Source organism: Oncorhynchus mykiss, chromosome 10, assembly GCF_057628025.1.
Source record: "Oncorhynchus mykiss isolate SJ-2025 chromosome 10, ASM5762802v1, whole genome shotgun sequence".
Lineage (NCBI taxonomy): Eukaryota > Metazoa > Chordata > Actinopteri > Salmoniformes > Salmonidae > Oncorhynchus > Oncorhynchus mykiss.
The window spans coordinates 34,685,864-34,704,880 of record NC_143031.1 but is presented as its reverse complement, the minus strand read 5'-3'; the positions used below and the strand labels follow the sequence as shown (position 1 = coordinate 34,704,880).

At 41.2% G+C, this 19,017-nt stretch overlaps 1 protein-coding gene across 2 annotated transcripts; it reads left to right on the top strand.

Annotated features, from left to right (window-relative positions):
- The first annotated feature begins 4,181 nt into the window (after nucleotides 1-4,181).
- On the top strand, nucleotides 4,182-18,702 carry LOC100335039 (red cell arrestin 2). Of its 2 annotated transcripts, XM_090185854.1 has the most exons (15): nucleotides 4,182-4,457; nucleotides 6,835-6,865; nucleotides 6,979-7,039; nucleotides 7,190-7,234; nucleotides 7,343-7,539; nucleotides 7,631-7,690; nucleotides 7,866-7,933; nucleotides 8,069-8,289; nucleotides 8,411-8,483; nucleotides 11,824-11,961; nucleotides 12,241-12,324; nucleotides 15,543-15,566; nucleotides 16,406-16,482; nucleotides 16,963-17,017; nucleotides 17,251-18,702. In XM_090185854.1, exons 1-15 carry the CDS (start codon nucleotides 4,435-4,437, stop codon nucleotides 17,333-17,335), a joined length of 1,242 nt encoding a protein of 413 aa, XP_090041980.1. In that variant the 5' UTR covers nucleotides 4,182-4,434; the 3' UTR covers nucleotides 17,336-18,702. The 2 variants fall into 2 exon arrangements, with proteins under 2 accessions (XP_090041980.1, NP_001165370.1); NM_001171899.1 differs by lacking the exon at nucleotides 15,543-15,566 and having other exon boundaries at nucleotides 4,392-4,457; nucleotides 17,251-17,412.
- Nucleotides 18,703-19,017: the final 315 nt, after the last annotated feature.

The following is a 19,017-nucleotide window of genomic DNA, read 5'->3' as shown; positions in this document are numbered from 1 at the left end:
GCTGGAGGCCAGAGTTCGCAGTGGGTTGGAGTAGCCCTGAAACCGAGGAGGAGGAAAGAAAATAGGATAATAGAAACAGTCAATTTTACAATTGTAAACTGCCCTGACGGTGTCTCCAGTAATGACACTTCTGCAATATATATATTTACTTTCATTGTACTGGTGTGAGTATATAGTTTGTCACTGCTACATGTTTCCACGATGATGTTGAATTACCTACCATCATCTCGGCCAGGGGCACGGTGGCCAACAGCAACTTTATGGCGAATCTGGATGTCCCGGATGGCCCCTCGCCCTTGAGCTAGGTCACCCAGCACGAGGCTCAGGTGCTCCTCCCCCACCGTCACCTCCAGTGTCATCACAGGCTCCAACACAGAGCCTACAGAAATGGACAAACACAACACTGTTACTACTGTAGTATTACTATCACCAACAAACATGCTACTGTATTGCTAATGCCTTTTTTCTTCTATGGGCACTCACAAACCACTGAGGAGACTACAGTACATAGGCAGAGATCATCTCACATTGTGTACACAACTCTATCAAAGGTGTTCCTGTGCAAGTGCTAATGTACAGTACTAGTCAAAAGCTTGGACACACCTACTCATTCAAGGGTTATTCTTTATTTTACTATTTTCTACATTGTAGAATAATAGTGAAGAAATCAAAACAATGAAATAACACAGATGGAATCATGTAGTAACCAAAAAAAGTGTTAATTGTACATTTGAGATTCTTTAAAGTAGCCACTCTTTGCCTTGATGACAGCTTTGCACAAGCTTGGCATTCTCTCAACCAGCTTCATGAGTCACCTGGAATGCATTTCTATTAAACAGGTGTCTTGATAAAAGTTAATTTGTGGAGTTTTTCTTTCTTAATGTGTTTGAGCCAATCAGTTGTGTTGTGACAAGGTAGGGTTGGTATACAGAAGATAGCCCTATTTGATAAAAGACCAAGTCTATATTATAGCAAGAACAGCTCAAATAAACAAATCAAAATGACAGTCCTTCATTACTTTAAGACATGAAGGTCAGTTATTCTTGAAAGTAAAGAACTTTGAAAGTTTCTTCAAGTGCAGTCGCAAAAACCATCAAGCGCTATGATGAAACTGGCTCTCCTGATGACCGCCACAGGAAAGGAAGACCCAGAGTTACCTCTGCTGCAGAAGATAAGTTCATTAGAGTTACCAGACTCTAATTGCAGCCCATATAATTGATTCACAGAGTTCAAGTAACAGACACATCTCAACATCAACTGTTCAGAGGAGACTGCTTGAATCAAGCATTCGTGGTCGATTTGCTGCAAAGAAACCACCACTAAAGGACACCAATAATAATAAGACTCTTGCTTGGGCCAAGAAACACGAGCAATGGACATTAGACCAGTGGAAATCTGTCCTGATGAGTCCAAATTTGAGATTTTTGGTTCCAACCGCTGTGTCTTTGTGAGACGCAGAGTAGGTGAATGGTTGATCTCTGCATGTGTAGTTCCCACTGTGAAGTATAGAGGAGGAGGTGTGATGGTGTTGGGGTACTTTGCTGGTGACCCTGCCAGTGATTTATTTTGTATTTGAGCGACACTTAACTAGCATGGCTATCACAGCATTCTGCAGCAATACGCCATTCCATCTGGTTTGCGCTTAGTGGGACTATCATTTGTTTTTCAACAGGACAATGACACAACACACCTACAGGCTGTGTAAGGGCTGCATGAGATGACCTGTTCTCCACAATCACCCGACCTCAACCCAATTGAGATGGTTTGGGATGAGTTGTCCCACAGAGTGAAGGAAATGCATCCAACAAGTGCTCAGCAAATGTGGGAACTCCTTCAAGACTGTAGGGAAAGCATTCCAGGTGAATCTGGTTGAGAGAATGCCAAGAGAGTGCAAAGCTGTCATCAAGGCAAAGGGTGGCTACTTTGAATAATCTAAAAAATAAAAAATATTTTGATTTGTTTTACACTTTTTTGGTTACTACATGATACATGTGTTATTTCATAGTTTTGATGTTTTCACTATTATTCTACGATGTAGAAAATAGCACAAAAAGAAAAGAAAAACCCTTGAATGAGTACTTTTGACTGGTACTGTATATTTATAAATGTATTTATTTAGTTTTTAGGGGGTGCTGCGGCACCCTCAGCACACCCACTTACTGCAGCTATGTTCATATAGAAAAGTAGTGTAAGGGGTTGTGTCTGTTCTATAACTTCCAGTGCATTTGGAAAGTATTCAGACCCTTTGACATTTTCCAAATTTTTGTTATATTACACCCTTATTCTAAAATGTATTAAATTGTTTTTTCACCTCATCAATCTACACACAATACCCCATAACGACAAAGCAAAAACTGTTTAGACATTTTCACAAATGAATTACAAGTAAAAAAAACGAAATATTTTATTTACATAAGTATTCAGACCCTTTATTCACCACTTTGTTGAAGCAGCTTTGGCAGCGACTTCAGCCTCAAGTCTTCTTGGGTATGACGCTACAAGCTTGGCACACCTGTATTTGGGGAGTTTCTCCCATTCTTTTCTGCATATCCTCTTAAGCTCTGTCAGGTTAAATGGGGAGTGTCACTGCACAGCTATTTTCAGGTCTCTCAAGAGATGTTCGATCGGGTACAAGTCCGGGCTCTGGCTGGACCACTCAATGAATTTCAGAGGCTTGTCCCGAAGCCACTCCTGCGTTGTCTTAGGGTCGTTGTCCTGCTGGAAGGTGAACCGTCGACCCAGTCTGAGGCTCTGAGCACTCTGGAGAAGGTTTTCATCAAGGATCTCTCTGTACTTTGCTCTGTTAATCTTTCCCTTGATCCTGACTAGTCTCCCAGACCCTGCCGCTGAAAAACATCCCCACAGCATGATGCTGTCATCACCATGCTTCACCGTATTGATTTTGCCAGGTTTCCTCCAGACATGACGCATGGCATTCAGGCCAAAGAGTTCAATCTTGGTTTCATCAGACCAGAGAATCTTGTTTCTCATGGTCTGAGAGTCTTTAGGTGCCTTTTAGCAAACTCCAAGCGGCCTGTCATGTGCCTTTTACTGAGGAGTGGCTTCCGTCTGGCCACTCTACCATAAAGGCCTGATTGGTAGAGTGCTGCAGAGATGGTTGTCCTTCTGGAAAGTTCTCCCATCTCCACAGATAAATTCTGGAGCTCTGTCAGAGTGACCATCGTGTTCTTGGTCACTTCCCTGACCAATACCTTTCTCCCTTGATTGCTCAGTTTGGCCAGGCAGCCAGCTCTAGGAACTTCTTCCATTTAAAATCCAGACTGTATCACATCCAGCCATGATTGGGAGTCCCATAGGGAGGCGCACAATTGGGCCAGCGTCATCCGGGTTTGGCCTGGGTAGGACGTCATTGTAAATAAGATTTTTTCTTAACTGACTTGCCTAGTTAAATAAAGGTTAAATAAAAAATAAAAAATAAGAATGTTGGAGGCCACTGTGTTCTTGGGGACCTTCAATGCTGCAGATTTTTTTTCGTAGCCCTACCCAGATCTGTGCCTCAACACAATCCTGTCTCGGAGTTCTACTGACAATTTGTTCGACCTCATGGCTTGGTTTTTGCTCTGACATGCACTGTCAACTGTGGGACCTTATAAAGACAGGTGTGTACCTTTCCAAATCATGTCCAATCAGTTGAATTTACCACAGGTGAACTCCAATCAAGTTGTAGAAACATCTCAAGGATGAGCAATGGAAACAGGATGCACCTGAGCTCAATTTCGATTCTCATATCAAAGGGTCTGAATACTTATGTAAATAAGGTATTTCAGTTTTGTATTTGTGATACATTTGCAAACATGTCTAAAAACCTGTTTTCACGGTGTTATTATGGGGTATTGTGTGTAGATAGATGAGGAAAAATATTAAAAATCTAAGTGTATTTGTCACATGCGCAGAATACAACAGGTGTTGTAGACCTTACAGTGAAATGCTTACTTACAAGACCTAACCAAAAATGCAGTTTAAAAAAAGAGGAATAAGAAATAAAAGTAACAAATAATTAAAGAGCAGTAGTAAAATAACAATAATTTAATCAATTTTAGAATAAGGCTGTAACATAACAAAATGTAAAAAGTCAAAGGGTCTGAATACTTTCCAAATGCACTGTATACACATTGCAATTCAATCTGCAACGCTCTAACGTTACGTCCCAAAAAGCGTACCATTTTGGCGTAGGGCATTCTGAGAGTGCGTAGCTATTGCGCAATGCTACACTGTTCCCAAAAGCGCGTCTTTATCAGAACTGCACGGATCGGATGAGTTCCTGCTTTTGCGGAAGCGAAAAGGAACGGAAGCCAGCGCCAGATAGCTTGCAAGGGTGGAGTAAAATACACCATAAAATAAACAGATAACAATTCACAGAAATACACACTGCTTGTTCTTTTGCCACCAATATACCGAAAGCCTGCCGAGGAGATGGGGGACAAGGCGGGCACCAGGTAAGGATTCATTCCCCCGCAATCTCGTATTTTCTACTCCCTTGTCAGTGTGTGTGTTGTTGTGTGTGAAAGCACGAGCACGGGGAGCTAGCTACGCTAGCATCTTAGCATCACTTGAGACCAGCCTATTCCCCTTACATCAACATCAGATTGGTCCATACTTACCAAGGCAAGAATAGCAACTAGCTATCTAATTAAACTTTAGAGACCATTTAGCCAAAACGACCATAGTCGTAGGATTTCGAGAGCAGTGTTTGTGTTGTTGTTAGCCAGACCCATATGTTTCCTAGCTAGCTAATGTTAGCAGAGGTAGTTAGCGAGCTAGAACTCTTCGGGCGGAAGAGTCTTCGCAATCCACCGGAATATCCCTGTTTTACCTACACCTTGATGACGATAACATAATTTCTAGTTTAACTAGACAACTAGCTAGTTTCACTTCAATTGCAACAGTTTTAGTAAGCATGTTCTAGCTAGCTGCAGGGTGGGGTAAACGGTGTTATGATGGCCCCCGCGGTGTGTGTGGGTTTAGGTACAACTCGCATCCAACAACTAACGTTACTGTAGCTAGCTCAAAATGAACGAATGAGCTGATATGCATGATTGATGTACTGTTTTGAGTCCTGGCTAATTAGCTGTCTGTTTATTTGGCCCTCAGTGACATCTATTTGATGTACATTTTACGCTTAATCGCCCAGTGTTATTTCATGCATAGATAAATATCCTGCATGTAAACAAACAAACACAAACACAGTCTATCAAGCTATTGATACCATGTGCCATATACGTGATTACTGTATATAGGCATGTTGTATAGCCACTGTTGTGTGCTGTCCATATCAGGCCAGGACAAGGATGCAGCTATTCATACACTTGCCGGCCTGACACCTTTGATAACTTCAAAGTATTTTGCTCTTGGTAATCAGCTGCTTGTATCTTCATCAGTATGTACAGTCTGACTCTGAGCAGCTGTACTTCTCCACTAGGTTATTCTGGATCGATGTCCTCTGCAAGTGACTATAAATAATGTGGAATATATTTGGAGAATGCAGCATGGTTCTCTACTGACATTTTTCATTGATTTTATTTATTGGTTATTGTGCAGTGGACAGGGTCACTTTCATGTAGAAGGTTTGACGTAAACGGTCAGATTGGTGTTTAGGTTCAGTGTTTTGAGATTTAGGGTCAAGGTCAGGTTAATAGGCGTTTCTCTTGTGGTTTCTGAAGCGTCAGCAGCAGTGATGACGACCCCCTGATGGATGCTCGTGAGCAAGTGGAGTGGTGTTTTTGAGGGGTCAAGGGTTTGGATGGTAACTAGTCAGGAGGTATAAAATGTAGCACTGGCTCGTAAATGAAGAGTCAGCAGAGCACTAGGCCAATGAGATTCAAACTGAGCATGTGCGAGAAGACAAGACATGCCCTGTCCCGTGTCCACTACACACTCACTATAGTTAAATGATATCCCAAGTCAAACTTACTACCATATGCTGTTAGTGTGCTCATGTTCTCCACCACTGGTGGGAAAGGGTAAAGTGTTCACCTTCTTCCACTAGCCCTGGTCAGAAATGGACTAGTAGTCAGTGGTCCCTCTTCATTCTCCTAATGTTAAGGAGTTGTTGACTTGTCCTTATCAGTTAGTTATCAGCAGTCACTGGGATGAGTTTCTTTGCAAATTTAGCCTAGATATCCCATTTATGACAGGACTACAGTCGTTCAATGCTCGCCAGTTAATATCCTCTTTCCTCCTATATGCACGCACACACTGTGTTACACCTTGCCACATTCCATGAACCTCTCACAAGTATGTGTGTTTGCGTACCTAGGTTAGGTATGCATAGGGTGTGTGTAGGCCTAGTCTGTGATAGTGAAAGTGCTCTCTGAGAATTTAGTTCAGAAACTATTGTTGAACATAATTTTTTTTCCTGCATGCTATCAATACTCCTTTGTAGATATTCCTAGTGAAATGAGGAAGGAGTTTTTTTGTCCTGTTGTTTTTGTGGCAGTCGGCAGCAGGAAATGGCCTCTATTTGCTAGGAGAGAGTTTCCTGTCCAGATGCAGGATATTGGGTCTAACCCTACACCTCAGGGACATGATAGAGGACAAACTGGACGAACACCAGGGGCGTATTCATTACGTGGATTCGGTTGCTAAATGTTTCTTAAATGGAAGCAAACAAAACGAGGAGTGACCTACCTTAATTTGTCCAATTAAAACACTAATTCTAGTAGCAAAATGTTACATTTTGCAACTGTTTGGACTAATGATTACACCCCAGAGGTGTGAAAGTTACACCCCATACTTTATAGGCTATAGCTTCTTACTTGATCAAATCTCTCTTTCTTTCTATCTCACTTTCTATCTCCCGTGTCCTTTTGTCAGAGTCTTCAAGAAATCAAGCCCCAACTGCAAGGTAAAGGACATGAGTATTGCATGACTAGTTGTATCCTTTGATGGTTTATGTTATTAATTGTGACACTTTCACATTTGTATAAAGTCCTCTACTTCCCTCCCTCCTTTCTGCAGGTCACAGTATACCTGGGAAAGAGAGACTTTGTGGATCACCTTGACCAGGTGGACCCAGTCGGTAAGTGCTGGATGGTCAATGAGTTTACTGGTGAGAGCATCATGGGACTCTCATAAAACTGCCTCATTTTATTGTTCGTAAACTCTGTGTTTCAAACAATTAATATTGTCTAATCAAAACCTTACCTCTTTACATTTTCCTTTCTCACAGATGGTGTGATTCTAGTGGACCCCGACTATCTGAAAGAAAGGAAAGGTATGAGTTGGCATCTTCCTCATTCTCTCCACTGTTTTGTCTCCTCTATTATTTTGCCATTTTATATCAACCTCTTCTGATGTTCAAACCCCTCCTCCTTCTCCCCAGTGTTTGTGACTCTGACGTGTGCATTCCGCTATGGCCGTGAGGACCTGGACGTGCTGGGCCTGTCATTCCGGAAGGATCTGTACATCTCCACCTTCCAGGCCTTTCCTCCAATCGCAGAGGAACGCAAAGCCAACAGTCGCTTGCAGGAAAGACTACTGAAGAAACTGGGCCAGCAGGCACACCCCTTCTACTTCACAGTGAGTCAAGTAGAGACACACAACCACACACACACATGAACATGCATATACTTTGAGTCTGTAAAATATGGCAAATTTGTGTCTCTCTCAGATTCCCCAGAACCTGCCGTGCTCAGTCACCTTACAGCCAGGACCAGAAGACACTGGGAAGGTAAAGACGCTTGAGCATCACTTCATGCAAACTTATACATTATATGACGGATATCTAAACTCAGCCATTTCCATACCTTTAGAGTCAACAATACACATCCACATGACGCTAATAATGCCGATTTGATCGTTTATGTCCATGTCGCTTCTCCTTTCCTCCACCTTTCCCTCTTTAGGCATGTGGGGTAGACTTTGAGATCCGAGCGTTCTGTGCCAAATCGATAGAGGAGAAGATTCACAAACGGTACAAAAGCCATTTTACTCTGTCTTCTGCAGGAGCTTTTTAGGGTCTGTAATCATTGAAAACATGTGATGTGCATTTCTCTATGTTTTTAGTTAGTCAGCAAAGTTGGTGATCTGTAACGTGTGTGTTGTGTAGGAACTCTGTGCGGCTAGTGATCCGTAAGGTGCAGTATGCCCCAGAGAAGCCTGGGCCTCAGCCCATGGTGGAGACCACACGGAGCTTCCTCATGTCGGACCGCTCACTACACCTGGAGGCCTCTCTGGATAAAGAGCTCTACTACCATGGAGAACCCATCAGCGTGAATGTTCACGTCACCAACAACTCCACCAAGACTGTCAAAAGAGTCAAAATCTCAGGTACCTGTCTTTCATCAAAGTTGTATCAATTGTTTTTTTATGACTCTAGGCTCTATTCGCTCTTCTCTCCTCTGTTTTCTTTTGTATGTGTGTGGTTAACTCTTTCTTTCCCTCTCCCCAGTGCGACAGTATGCTGATATCTGTCTGTTCAGTACGGCTCAGTACAAGTGTCCAGTGGCTCAGGTGGAGGCAGAGTGAGTATTTTACCTGACTATTATACCTATCACTCCTCAGTTCCTTTATTTCCACTTTGCCTGTTTCCTTTTATACATCACACCTAGGGCTGTTGCGGTGAGGTATTACTGCCACACAGGCAGTCATAAGTCATGACCACAGTAAAATTCTACTTGAACATTGAGTCAGGGTAATCTCTTTTTATGCACTCTGGACATGCATTAGTAGTAGCTTACCCAACTCCCTAACGATCATCAGGTGGCTAATGGCCTGGTACTCAGGGCTCTATTGTTCGTTTAACCCAGTGGTTCCCAAACAGGGGTACTAGGACCCCTGGGGGTACTTGGCCTATCCACAGGGGGTACTGGAAGACTGATTGGTCAAATCTACACGAGGGGGTACTCTGGGCAGAGCAAAATTAAATGGGTGGTACAGTAACCAAAAAAGGTTGGGAACCACTGCTCCAACCACTCTGACGTCTATGTAATCGAAAATCACATCAAACACTTATCATCAAGGCAGTAGGTGCTTTTACAACTTACCTCACTGTGCTTGATTAATTTGAAGAAAGAAGTTCAACAATAGGTTGAAACTGAGTGAAAAACATGGTCGTTGTGGATGTTGTTTCAAAGCCTAACACAACAAAATGGACAGCGCTTTCTAAGGTGATGATTAATTCAAAGCATACATATGCATATTAGAGCTTATGCATAGGCCTATATATGAGCCCAAGCCCCCAAATCCCCCTGAATTTAAATAAAGATTGTGCCATTAAATAGCCAACTACATATTATGCATGGCAGAAAAACATAAATACTGATTCATTATATCTTTGGTACATAATCGGTCTATCTTAAATGAAAGAAATTCAGATTTAGACTATAATTATAGTGAATTTGTTGTAGATTTTGAGTAATAGGGAATTTAAACAAATTATAATAATGGACTGACACATTACCTTGAGCTACAAAATATCTCACCACTGTGAGTTTCAATCTCCTCTCCTTTATTCCTTTCTCCAGCACGCAGAGAGAGAGGGGCTGTTATAACAGTTTAATGAAATATGTTTAGTTGTGAAAACATGTTACTATCGATGTTCCCAAACAGATTTCACTTGGTTTCACAAATTAAACACTGGGTAGCTGCAGGAACAGGGTTGGAGAGCACAGAGTTTGGCCTGAATATCACCTGTGTCGCAGCGAAATTACTGGAATAGTCTACCCAACATGAGTGAAAACCGTACCGGCAGGAAAGTGGCCTCCATTCGCTATTCCAGTGCATACGGATGACATGTATTTTTTGTATTGCTTGTTTGATAATGGGCCATTATAAATTGCAACTAATTTGACATATTAGTAAAGATGAGTTCATATTCAGAATAGTCTGATTGGTGGAAATATGATCACTTGATGAGAGAACAGCGTATGCAGCCTGAGGTAAGGAGCAGAGCTCAAGCTTTTTTGTTGTTGCGACTTTCTCAAATCATCAATAGCCTATAGTCGGATCATACAGCCCATATATCTTTGATTTCTAAATCATTTTAAGGTTTGTATCATTCACAACTAAAGTTGCCAAATAACTCTAAACCTAGCGCATAGGACTTGTTTCAAATAATCACTTTTACGCTCAACATAGCCACTTCATATGCGCTCTCTCTCGCTCCGGAATGGGAATATTATCCAGTCTATTTTTATCAGCTAAGTTCAATTATATTCTTCTTACTATAAAATCATATCATGTTCTCGGGACTTATACGCATATATTGTCTGCTAAACGAACAAGCCTACAGGTTATGGCATATTTTTTTATTTAAATTTTTTTTTTTTTATAGCCAGATAACACACAGCAGGCCAACTTATATACTGTTCTTTTGAAATACATTTATTTCAAATCATAATGTTTTTTTTAGACCTGCCTAAAATAAATGAATTTATTGTTATGGTGTATATTCAATTAGTTTTATTCAACTTTTTAAAATGTCGATGTTCCAAAGGTGTGCGTCAGAGGCTTGTATGCTACTTGTCTGAGTGGAGCCTGGAGATGTTACTTTAACATGATTGTTAATTAACAGTCTGAGACGGCCAGTCTTTTGCATGACAATAACCTGCTGACCGCTGTAGCACCAGACGTCATGGTATATAGACTATGTTGGTGAGCATTAAAGGTTTGGTTATACCATGTTTGATTTCTGGCGCCGTTCTGCCATTGTATACCAGTATTTTAGGATGAACAAATGTTGAAACAACATTTACCCTGGTCTGGCAAGGAACAACAAAATGTTGAGTTTGTAATTCTAAACAAAGTTCCTTCTATGCTACAGGTAGAGGACAAAACATGGAAACTCTGTGGGAATGAGAAACAACAAAGCAGAGGCTACATTGGTTCATCAACATTTGAGGCTACTTTAGATAGCAGAGAAACACCCTGTAATTTTGTGTATGTCAAAAAGAGTGGTGAAGCACTGTCTGTTACCCTGAGCACATCCCCCATCCTCTGGTAGTTCTGAACTACTGCAGTATAGCCAGTCATGCATTGTGGCTGGTAGCACCTGGGGATTTGCTGTTAGCTGGAATGACGCTGTGTAAAGCTTGTGTGTGTGTGCGTGTTTCTTTGGGTCGGAGCTTTCTCAGGGGCTACGTAGCAGATCTTAGATTGTTCTCGGATCTAGTTTGACTGTGTCTGCCTTGCTCGGTGGCGTTGGTGGCATCCATCCGCAAAGCCCAACTGAAGAGTAGCAACAGGAGGGAAGAGAGTGGATTTGAACCGCCATTCCTGAAGCCAGAACGACAACCCACTTGTCAGATATTGTTCACTTCATCTTTTGTTTTCATCAATTTCCTCTTTTGCTTTCTGTTAACCTTTAATATTTTATACATGCAAGAAAGAAAAATAGTATCATGTTTATAGCTAAGTTAGCTAAAAAGTCCTCTTCCAGGCCCACAGCCTCATCTAGCAAGTATGGCTGCTGTTCAAACAAATTCACTGTAGACTTGATATTTATCTAAGAAGTGTAAGGCAATATGAATAAATCATACATATTTATCTTTTCAATAGTGTATGATCCATGTACTGTATGAATACTTTCCAGGAGTAGCCCTGTTATTTTGTATTAGTCTGGAAGTTTGATTTGGTACAGGGGACCCTTGTTTCTAATAATATCCTGTATAGTTCTGGCTCGGGCTTGCTCTCCCTCCCCCATCCTTTCCTGTTCATGCCATTATCATTTTTCAGATTTCCAAGGCATCTCTTAATAACTTCTAGCTTGTGATCAGGGGTTTTTCCATACCTTCTTGTCCAGATCTATTGATATTCCAGTTATGCCCCAGGTGTGCTGATAGGTGTGTGTGTTCCTCTCCTCAGTGACCAGGTGTCGTCTAGCTCTACGTTCTGTAAGGTGTACACCCTCACACCCACGCTAGACAAGAACCGTGAGAAGAGGGGCCTGGCCCTGGACGGAAAGCTCAAACATGAGGACACCAACCTGGCCTCCAGCACCATGTATGATGACTCACACACACAAACACTGTAGTCTGGCATCCAGAACCATGTTAGATAATAATTACACTCTCTCTAGCTTGGCCTCAGCAATATTTCACATACCACACATACTGTAACTTGGCCAGCATATGAGTTTACACATGCTAAGGGAGTGGTTGAGCTCATAAATGCATTTATTCTGATTTATTTTCAAACGCAGCACCCTAGAAGATGCAAGAACCCATCCCTTACTGAGAACCTTTTTCACCACCCTCTCTTTCTCTCATGTTTGTGTTTCAGTGTTAAGGATGTAACTAACAAGGAGGTCCTTGGAATCCTGGTCTCCTACAGGGTCAAAGTAAAACTGGTCATCTCTCGTGGAGGGTGAGTTCCACATGAGTCTGGTCAATATCAATACGATGTTGTGGGGGGGTTCTGTGCAGGTACACACTGCAGTGTTTTCCTTACGCACTACTTTTTCTACTTCATATATTAACTAGGCTTCTTTTAATTTAAAAACCTCAAAGTCTAAGGGTGTTTCTCAAAATACATACTACCTCCGAACACGCAAATTGGTGCACTTGAGGGTTGGAGTATGAGTTCAAATCAAAGTATGTGAAACAGATCACAGGGACCTTCTTGATACCTACTCCATTTGTACATATTTTGAAGCATGCATCGACACAAGCAAAGAATTATGACGGAACCATGTAAAAAATTATGCAACATTTCTTGAAATCAATGGCATGCATTATTTGAGTTGAAGCGAGAGAATTAAATGTTGCCTGTTCACATCTCATATTTCCTGACTACAATATTTTATCTTGATATGTTAATAAATACATGCTGTGTTAATTTTGGCATGTTTTCCTGCCTATGTACCGTATACTGGCTAGCTACTAGTACTGTTAGATGGCCACAAAGAATTGTTAGCTAGACTTGTATCATCTTGTATAATTTTTGCTTGATTTTATTTTACCTTCTATTTAACTAGGCAAGTCAGTTAAGAACAAATTCTTATTTGCAATGGAGGCCTACCCCGGCCAAACCCGGATGACGCTGGGCCAATGGTGCGCCGCCCTATGGGACTCCCAATTACGTCTGGATGTGATTCAGCCTGGATTCGAACCAGGGACTATAGTGACACCTCTTGCACTGAGATGCAGGGCCTTAGACCGCTGTGCCACTCGGGAGCCCAGCTGTTAAACTATCTGGTTAGCTACATTATTATGATTCACATATAGCTAGCTGATAATTATGAAGTAAAACGGTTGCTTTGTGTTTATCTTGTTTCGTCTCTATTGCCATTGTTTTCATGATTGGAAAACAGTTCAGTGAATGGGTAAGTCAATAGGGCTAACTGGCTAGCTAGCCGTGAAGAATTGGTAGCTACCCATGAAAAATGTACATCTACCTTGCATAACATTAGTTTTAGGTCAATTTTGCCTGTTTAACTACATTATTACGATTCACATATCTAGTTGATTATTATGAAGTGAAATGTTTGCTTTGTGTATATATCTTGTTTAATCTATTGTTGCCATTGTCCTGGCTGGAAGAAGGTTCAGTGAATGGAGAGGTAAAGTGTGAGGTAATACAGTAGGGAGACTGCGAGTGCTTCTCAAATGTATTGTTTTATGGGGTTTTTTTTCCCACACTTTCGTCTTCACAAGAACATGATCTGAGAATGCACTCTTGAGCATGAGAGTGTGGAGCACGGTAGTATGAAAAATTGAGAAACACCCTAAGCCTCTCGGTTCTAAGCTGACATGTGGAATTGTTTTAAGGTGGTCATAACATAGATCATTTAGCTATTTGTTTTGGAATTGTAGGACTCCTTTAGGTATAAAAAAATAACTATGCATATAAATATTAAACAAGTATTGAATTTGGCCTTTACTACTATAGCCCATAGAAACGCATTGAATAACATATTCATAAATGGCAAAAGACAGAAAAAAAAATAATTATAAGGTTTAATAAGAAAGCTCAGGAAATATACACACTACAGGTCAAAAGTTTTAGAACACCTACTTATTCAAGTGTTTTTCTTTATTTGTACTATTTTCTACATTGTAGAATAATAGTGAAATAACACAGATGGAATCATGTAGTAACCAAAAAATGTTATAAAATATATTTGGATTTGTTTATTTGAGATTCTTCAATGTAGCCACCCTTTCCCTTGATGACATCTTTGCACGCTCTTGGCATTTTCTCAACCAGCTTCATGAGGTAGTCACCTGGAATGCATTTCAATTAACAGGTGTGCCTTAAGTTAATTTGTGGAATTTCTTACCTTAATGCATTTGAACCAATCAGTTGTGTTGTGACAAGGTAGGAGGATATACAGAAAATCTGGTGAAAGACCAAGTCCATATTATGGCAAGAACAGCTCAAATAAGCAAAGAGAAACGACAGACCATCATTACTTTAAGACATGAAGGTCCGTCAATACGTAACATTTCAAGAACTTTGACATTTTCTTCAAGTGAAGTCACAAAGACTATGATTAAACTAGCTCTCATGAGGACTGCCCTTGAGAATTTTCCTGCAGTTATATATTGTTTCTCAACAGGGAATCCATGTTTACTTGACAGAATACAACCTTTTTTCTTAGGTTTTTGCCACAATAAATGTAATTGAACGACTAGACTAGTTTTTCTGACTAGATTACTAATCTACCCTTCACTTCAAGTCTGAAACCCTACCAACTCTTTGACTCACAAACATCCTGTCCCCTCCCTGACAATCCCACCCACAGTGATTGATTGACAGGCCAAACTGTTAAAGGGATAGTTCGCCCACATTTCTAAATGACACATTGGTTTCATTACCCTTAGTGTCCATAGCCACAGAGCCAATAAAATACATAATTTTAAGAACAAACATCATTGTGGCAGTTCATATCTTGCAGTAAAATTGTAAATATAATTTTAATCTCAAGAGACTGGTTTAGTGATATATACGGTTATATTACTTAGAAAATAGCTCTGATCATATAGGCCTAGACAATATTAACAACACACTGAATTCATAAATTTTAATTAAGTCACAACCTGGGAGGTAAAGTCGTTAAAGTATTCAACAATTAACTGTGTATTTTGAATAGAATCAAGGAATTAGAATGTATCAGAGGTCACCAAAATAACACTTGTTCTGCAAAAAACAATATCCAGGAGGGCATGCCCCCCCCTCGCTGGCTACTTCCATGTCCTCAGGGAAACACTGACACACACATCTACCACTGACCACACACATGCTGTAGTCTACACACACGCGCACACACACACCTTTACACTCCAATCTGTATCATACACTCCTGATACTCTGCCACTACAACTTGTGTATAAACAGTCATAAAATCACGTCTCCCAGACCCTCACTCGTCTTTCTGCTCCTCCCACTCCACTCACTGGTGCGCCATGCTTTGTGGTCTCCCCTCTCGGTTACGGTTGCCTTGGTTTTGAGTTCCCGCCTCATTTCATCTTCCCTCCTGTGGTTTGTGTCTCTCTCGCCTCCTGTGTTTGTCCGCCCATCTGTTTGTTTGTGCGTCTCTCTCCCTCCACCCGTGCATCTGCTCTTGCATTGGGTCATCTCAGGCTGCTGAGTGGCGTGTTAGAAAGGTAATATGACATCCCAGCCACCACCTACATGTGTGTGTGGTGATCTTATACCCTACTGCCATTTGTGTGTGTGCGCGCTTGGTTGAGTGTCTGTGCGCCAGAACCGCCATCGGTGCCTCTTAAGTGTGTATGTGTGGTTATTTTACATACCAGCCATTGTATGTCAAATCTCACCTGCAGATGCTAAGCTGCAGCCTCCTGTGTTCTCCCTGCCTGAGTCAGTCCTAACCCTAAGGATGGTGTGAGGTTTCATTAGGCCCAAAGTCACACTGATGCAGAGTTATCAATGCAGTGTTGAGGGGAATTAAGCTTGAATATATTAAGTCTGCACATCTTGGTGTTCAGGCTTTGATTTATTACAATTCATTGGTTATTACTGTATAATGACTGTTTGGAAACAAAGTGCTACCCAGACCTGAAGAGTTCCCATTGGTGAAGATCAATGTTTGACAGCGAAGGAGGGTTGATGGGGATAATTGCCCCTTCACTGATCAAACATGTCACTAATCACTATTTCCTGGGTGGTTTCCTGTCAGATCTGGATTATTAATTGTGCAATAGTATATCATATGAATGAATCCATAGAATAACAAATTGTTATTGATTGACATGCATAATTGAACATGCATGTGGTCCTTCGTAGCTCATTTGTTAGAGCATTGTGCTTGCTACGCCAGGATAGAGCCTCCAATTCCCGGGACCCCCTCATACTTAATGTATGCACGCATGACTAAGTCGCTTTGGAATAAAGCGTCTGCTAAATGTCTTATAATATATATGCATGCATAATAATAATTATTGATCTTAATAAATGTTGTTTATGTTCTGTGTTTTTCCAGAGATGTGTCGGTGGAGCTGCCCTTTGTCTTAATGCACCCCAAACCCACAGAACTGCCCATATCCCGCCCACATTCAGGTACCTACAGATTCCCACCACCTCTCCATAAGCCCACTATCAGGTCTTTATCTCAGTATTTCAGGTTCCTCTCCTTCCCTCCATTTGCAGTGAATTGAGAGTTGAACAAATCCTCTGGCAAGCTTCCACCATATTCTTCCACCTTGTTACATTCACATATTCAAATGATCCGATCAGTTCAAATTAAGGCAGATGAGCACTTTAGAGTCCCTCAAGGGGCTTGCTTTTTTGTGTCATTGGGAAGCAGTGAATTAGTGGAGACTCTACTTATCCTATAAGTGAAGAGGAATTGACAATGGACACAGTCTTGTGAAATCTGTCAGTAGTTTAGTTCAGCCTTGTGGGCAGGGAACAACAGTCCCTCACATACACAAGCACATCAAATACATAATCTCACTCTGGTATTTCCTGCCTGTAAATTACTATGGAGTTGCCATGGTGACATCACACTGACATGTCATTATCTGTGTGTTCTAACAGCTGTGCCGGAGTCGGACCCTCCCATCGACACCAACCTGATAGAATTTGAATCAAAGTGAGTATTCATCTGGTCTGTCTGACTATTGTAATCACTGCTTCTTTACTGCGTTTACACAGGCAACCTAATTCTTATCTTTTGCCCAATTATTGGCAAAAGACCAATAAGTGAAAAAAATATCAGAATTGGGCTGCCGGTGTAAATGCAGCCAAAGACACCCTAAGACTATTCCCAAAGATCTAAAACACTCACACTTCTGCCATGTTTCCTTGTTTCTTGTCGTCCTGCAGTAGTTTCTCCCAAGATGACGACTTTGTGTTCGAGGACTTTGCCCGCCTGCGGCTCAAAGGAATGGCAGACGACGAGGACTGTTAGAGCTCACGCACACACACACGGTGGGATGAAGGCATGTGGATGGAGAGGTGTGGTGGCCTCGTGGTCTTCCCTATGTTGCTTGCGGTGTTCTTTTGTCTTGCTTAAGCCACTTTTCTTGTACATGTTCTCTGTTTTGCGTTCTCGCTGTCTGCAGTGGTTGTTGTTATGGGGGGTGGCAAACACAAGAAAACCCAGCACCATGTAAATGTTGATGTAATATCGTACCATGGCAATGCTGACAGATCCACAGGTGTCATTTGGCCAGCAGTTTTTAGGAGTGGTGTAATAAGTGCTATAATGGATAAAAAGTAGATGATTTAAATGTCATAAAGAGGGATGATGTGCCATGGCTGTCCCCGCCGAGGGAGTGCCATTAAAAGGAAGGGGGCTTTATCGTTCTTTTTCCACCAATAGTGATTTAAATGTAATTATTTCTACAAATATTGATCATATTGATCATGTATTGATCATTGATATAAAACGAGGTTTAGAGAGTACCTGTAAACACACCGAGAGAAGGGCAAACACACAGACTGACACACTTTGGTTTGGTGATGTAATTTAGGCAACCCTTTCATCTGCCCCATCTTGACATTCCTGAATTTCTACCCTGTCATTCATTCTGTAAAAACCTTCATGTTTTAAGGGAAGAATAGAGGTATCTATGATTCACTCTCTTCTACAATAAAAAGAGGACAGACGATACGCTCCCACTTACAATAAACTTGCACACACTGGACCTGCACTGTATAGCCTAGTGATACTCCTCATTGTCAGTTAATCTCAATGCACCACTGACATTCATCAGATTCTTTTTCAAATAATCAGATTCTATTCACTTTTGTGCTGAATCCCAAACTGGCCCATAGCTCTTCTTCTGTAGGCACTCCTGTAGATCTGAAAGGCTTGGATAGATATAAGTCATGTGGGGAAATTCCGACTAGCCAATGAGAAGGCAGGGTGAATCAATTACTATAATATTTATACCTATCCAATCCTAGAAGTGCCTAGTGACAGGCTAGCTAGGGGTCAGTTTGAGGTTCATCATTGGTGTCAGAGCTTTGTAGAGCAACAGCGACACCAATGGAGCATGTTTTTCAGTGTTGTGAACTATGATCTGTGATTGTTGTTGTGCATCTATGGGTTACCTGTTTGCAGCTCTGTGTGAATATTTGAAAGTGCTGCCACTGAGCTGTGGGAGAGTCTTAATGTCTACAGAAAGTATGCTGATATGATTTTGATGGAACATGACAGAACTATTAATATTATTACTGTATCATTGACTATGATTATTCTCAATCATTTAATACTTTTGTTTGCCTTTTTTTCAGATTTTTTTTTTAAAATTAAAGGCAAAATGAATTAAATTCTCTAGTAGATACTCCTTTTCGTGTACGTTCTATCAAGTCTCACATCCAAAGACGGAAGAGAAGTTCATCTGACTGTGGAAGTGATGAAGTCAAGTATCCAAACATGGGCTCAGATGACTTCCTCGTCAGAAGTTCAATTTCTTTATCTACAATGTGTGTTCGCGTTAAATTTGTTTTGCACAGTAGCTTGTCAGAAGTTATCAAAATGGCATCATGCTTCACCATTTGGGGCTCAAAGTGCCACTGACACATTTATACCTACTTTGCAGAAATGTGTAGTTAGGTAAGCTCCTCTGTGGGCCAGTGAGTGAC

Coding starts and splice junctions, on each gene's coding strand:
- LOC100335039 (XM_090185854.1), top strand. CDS start 4,435: ATGGGGGACAAGGCGGGCACCAG. Junction 7,691..7,865: donor GACCAGAAGACACTGGGAAG/GTAAAGACGCTT, acceptor TTCCCTCTTTAG/GCATGTGGGGTAGACTTTGA. Junction 11,962..12,240: donor AACCTGGCCTCCAGCACCAT/GTATGATGACTC, acceptor TTTGTGTTTCAG/TGTTAAGGATGTAACTAACA.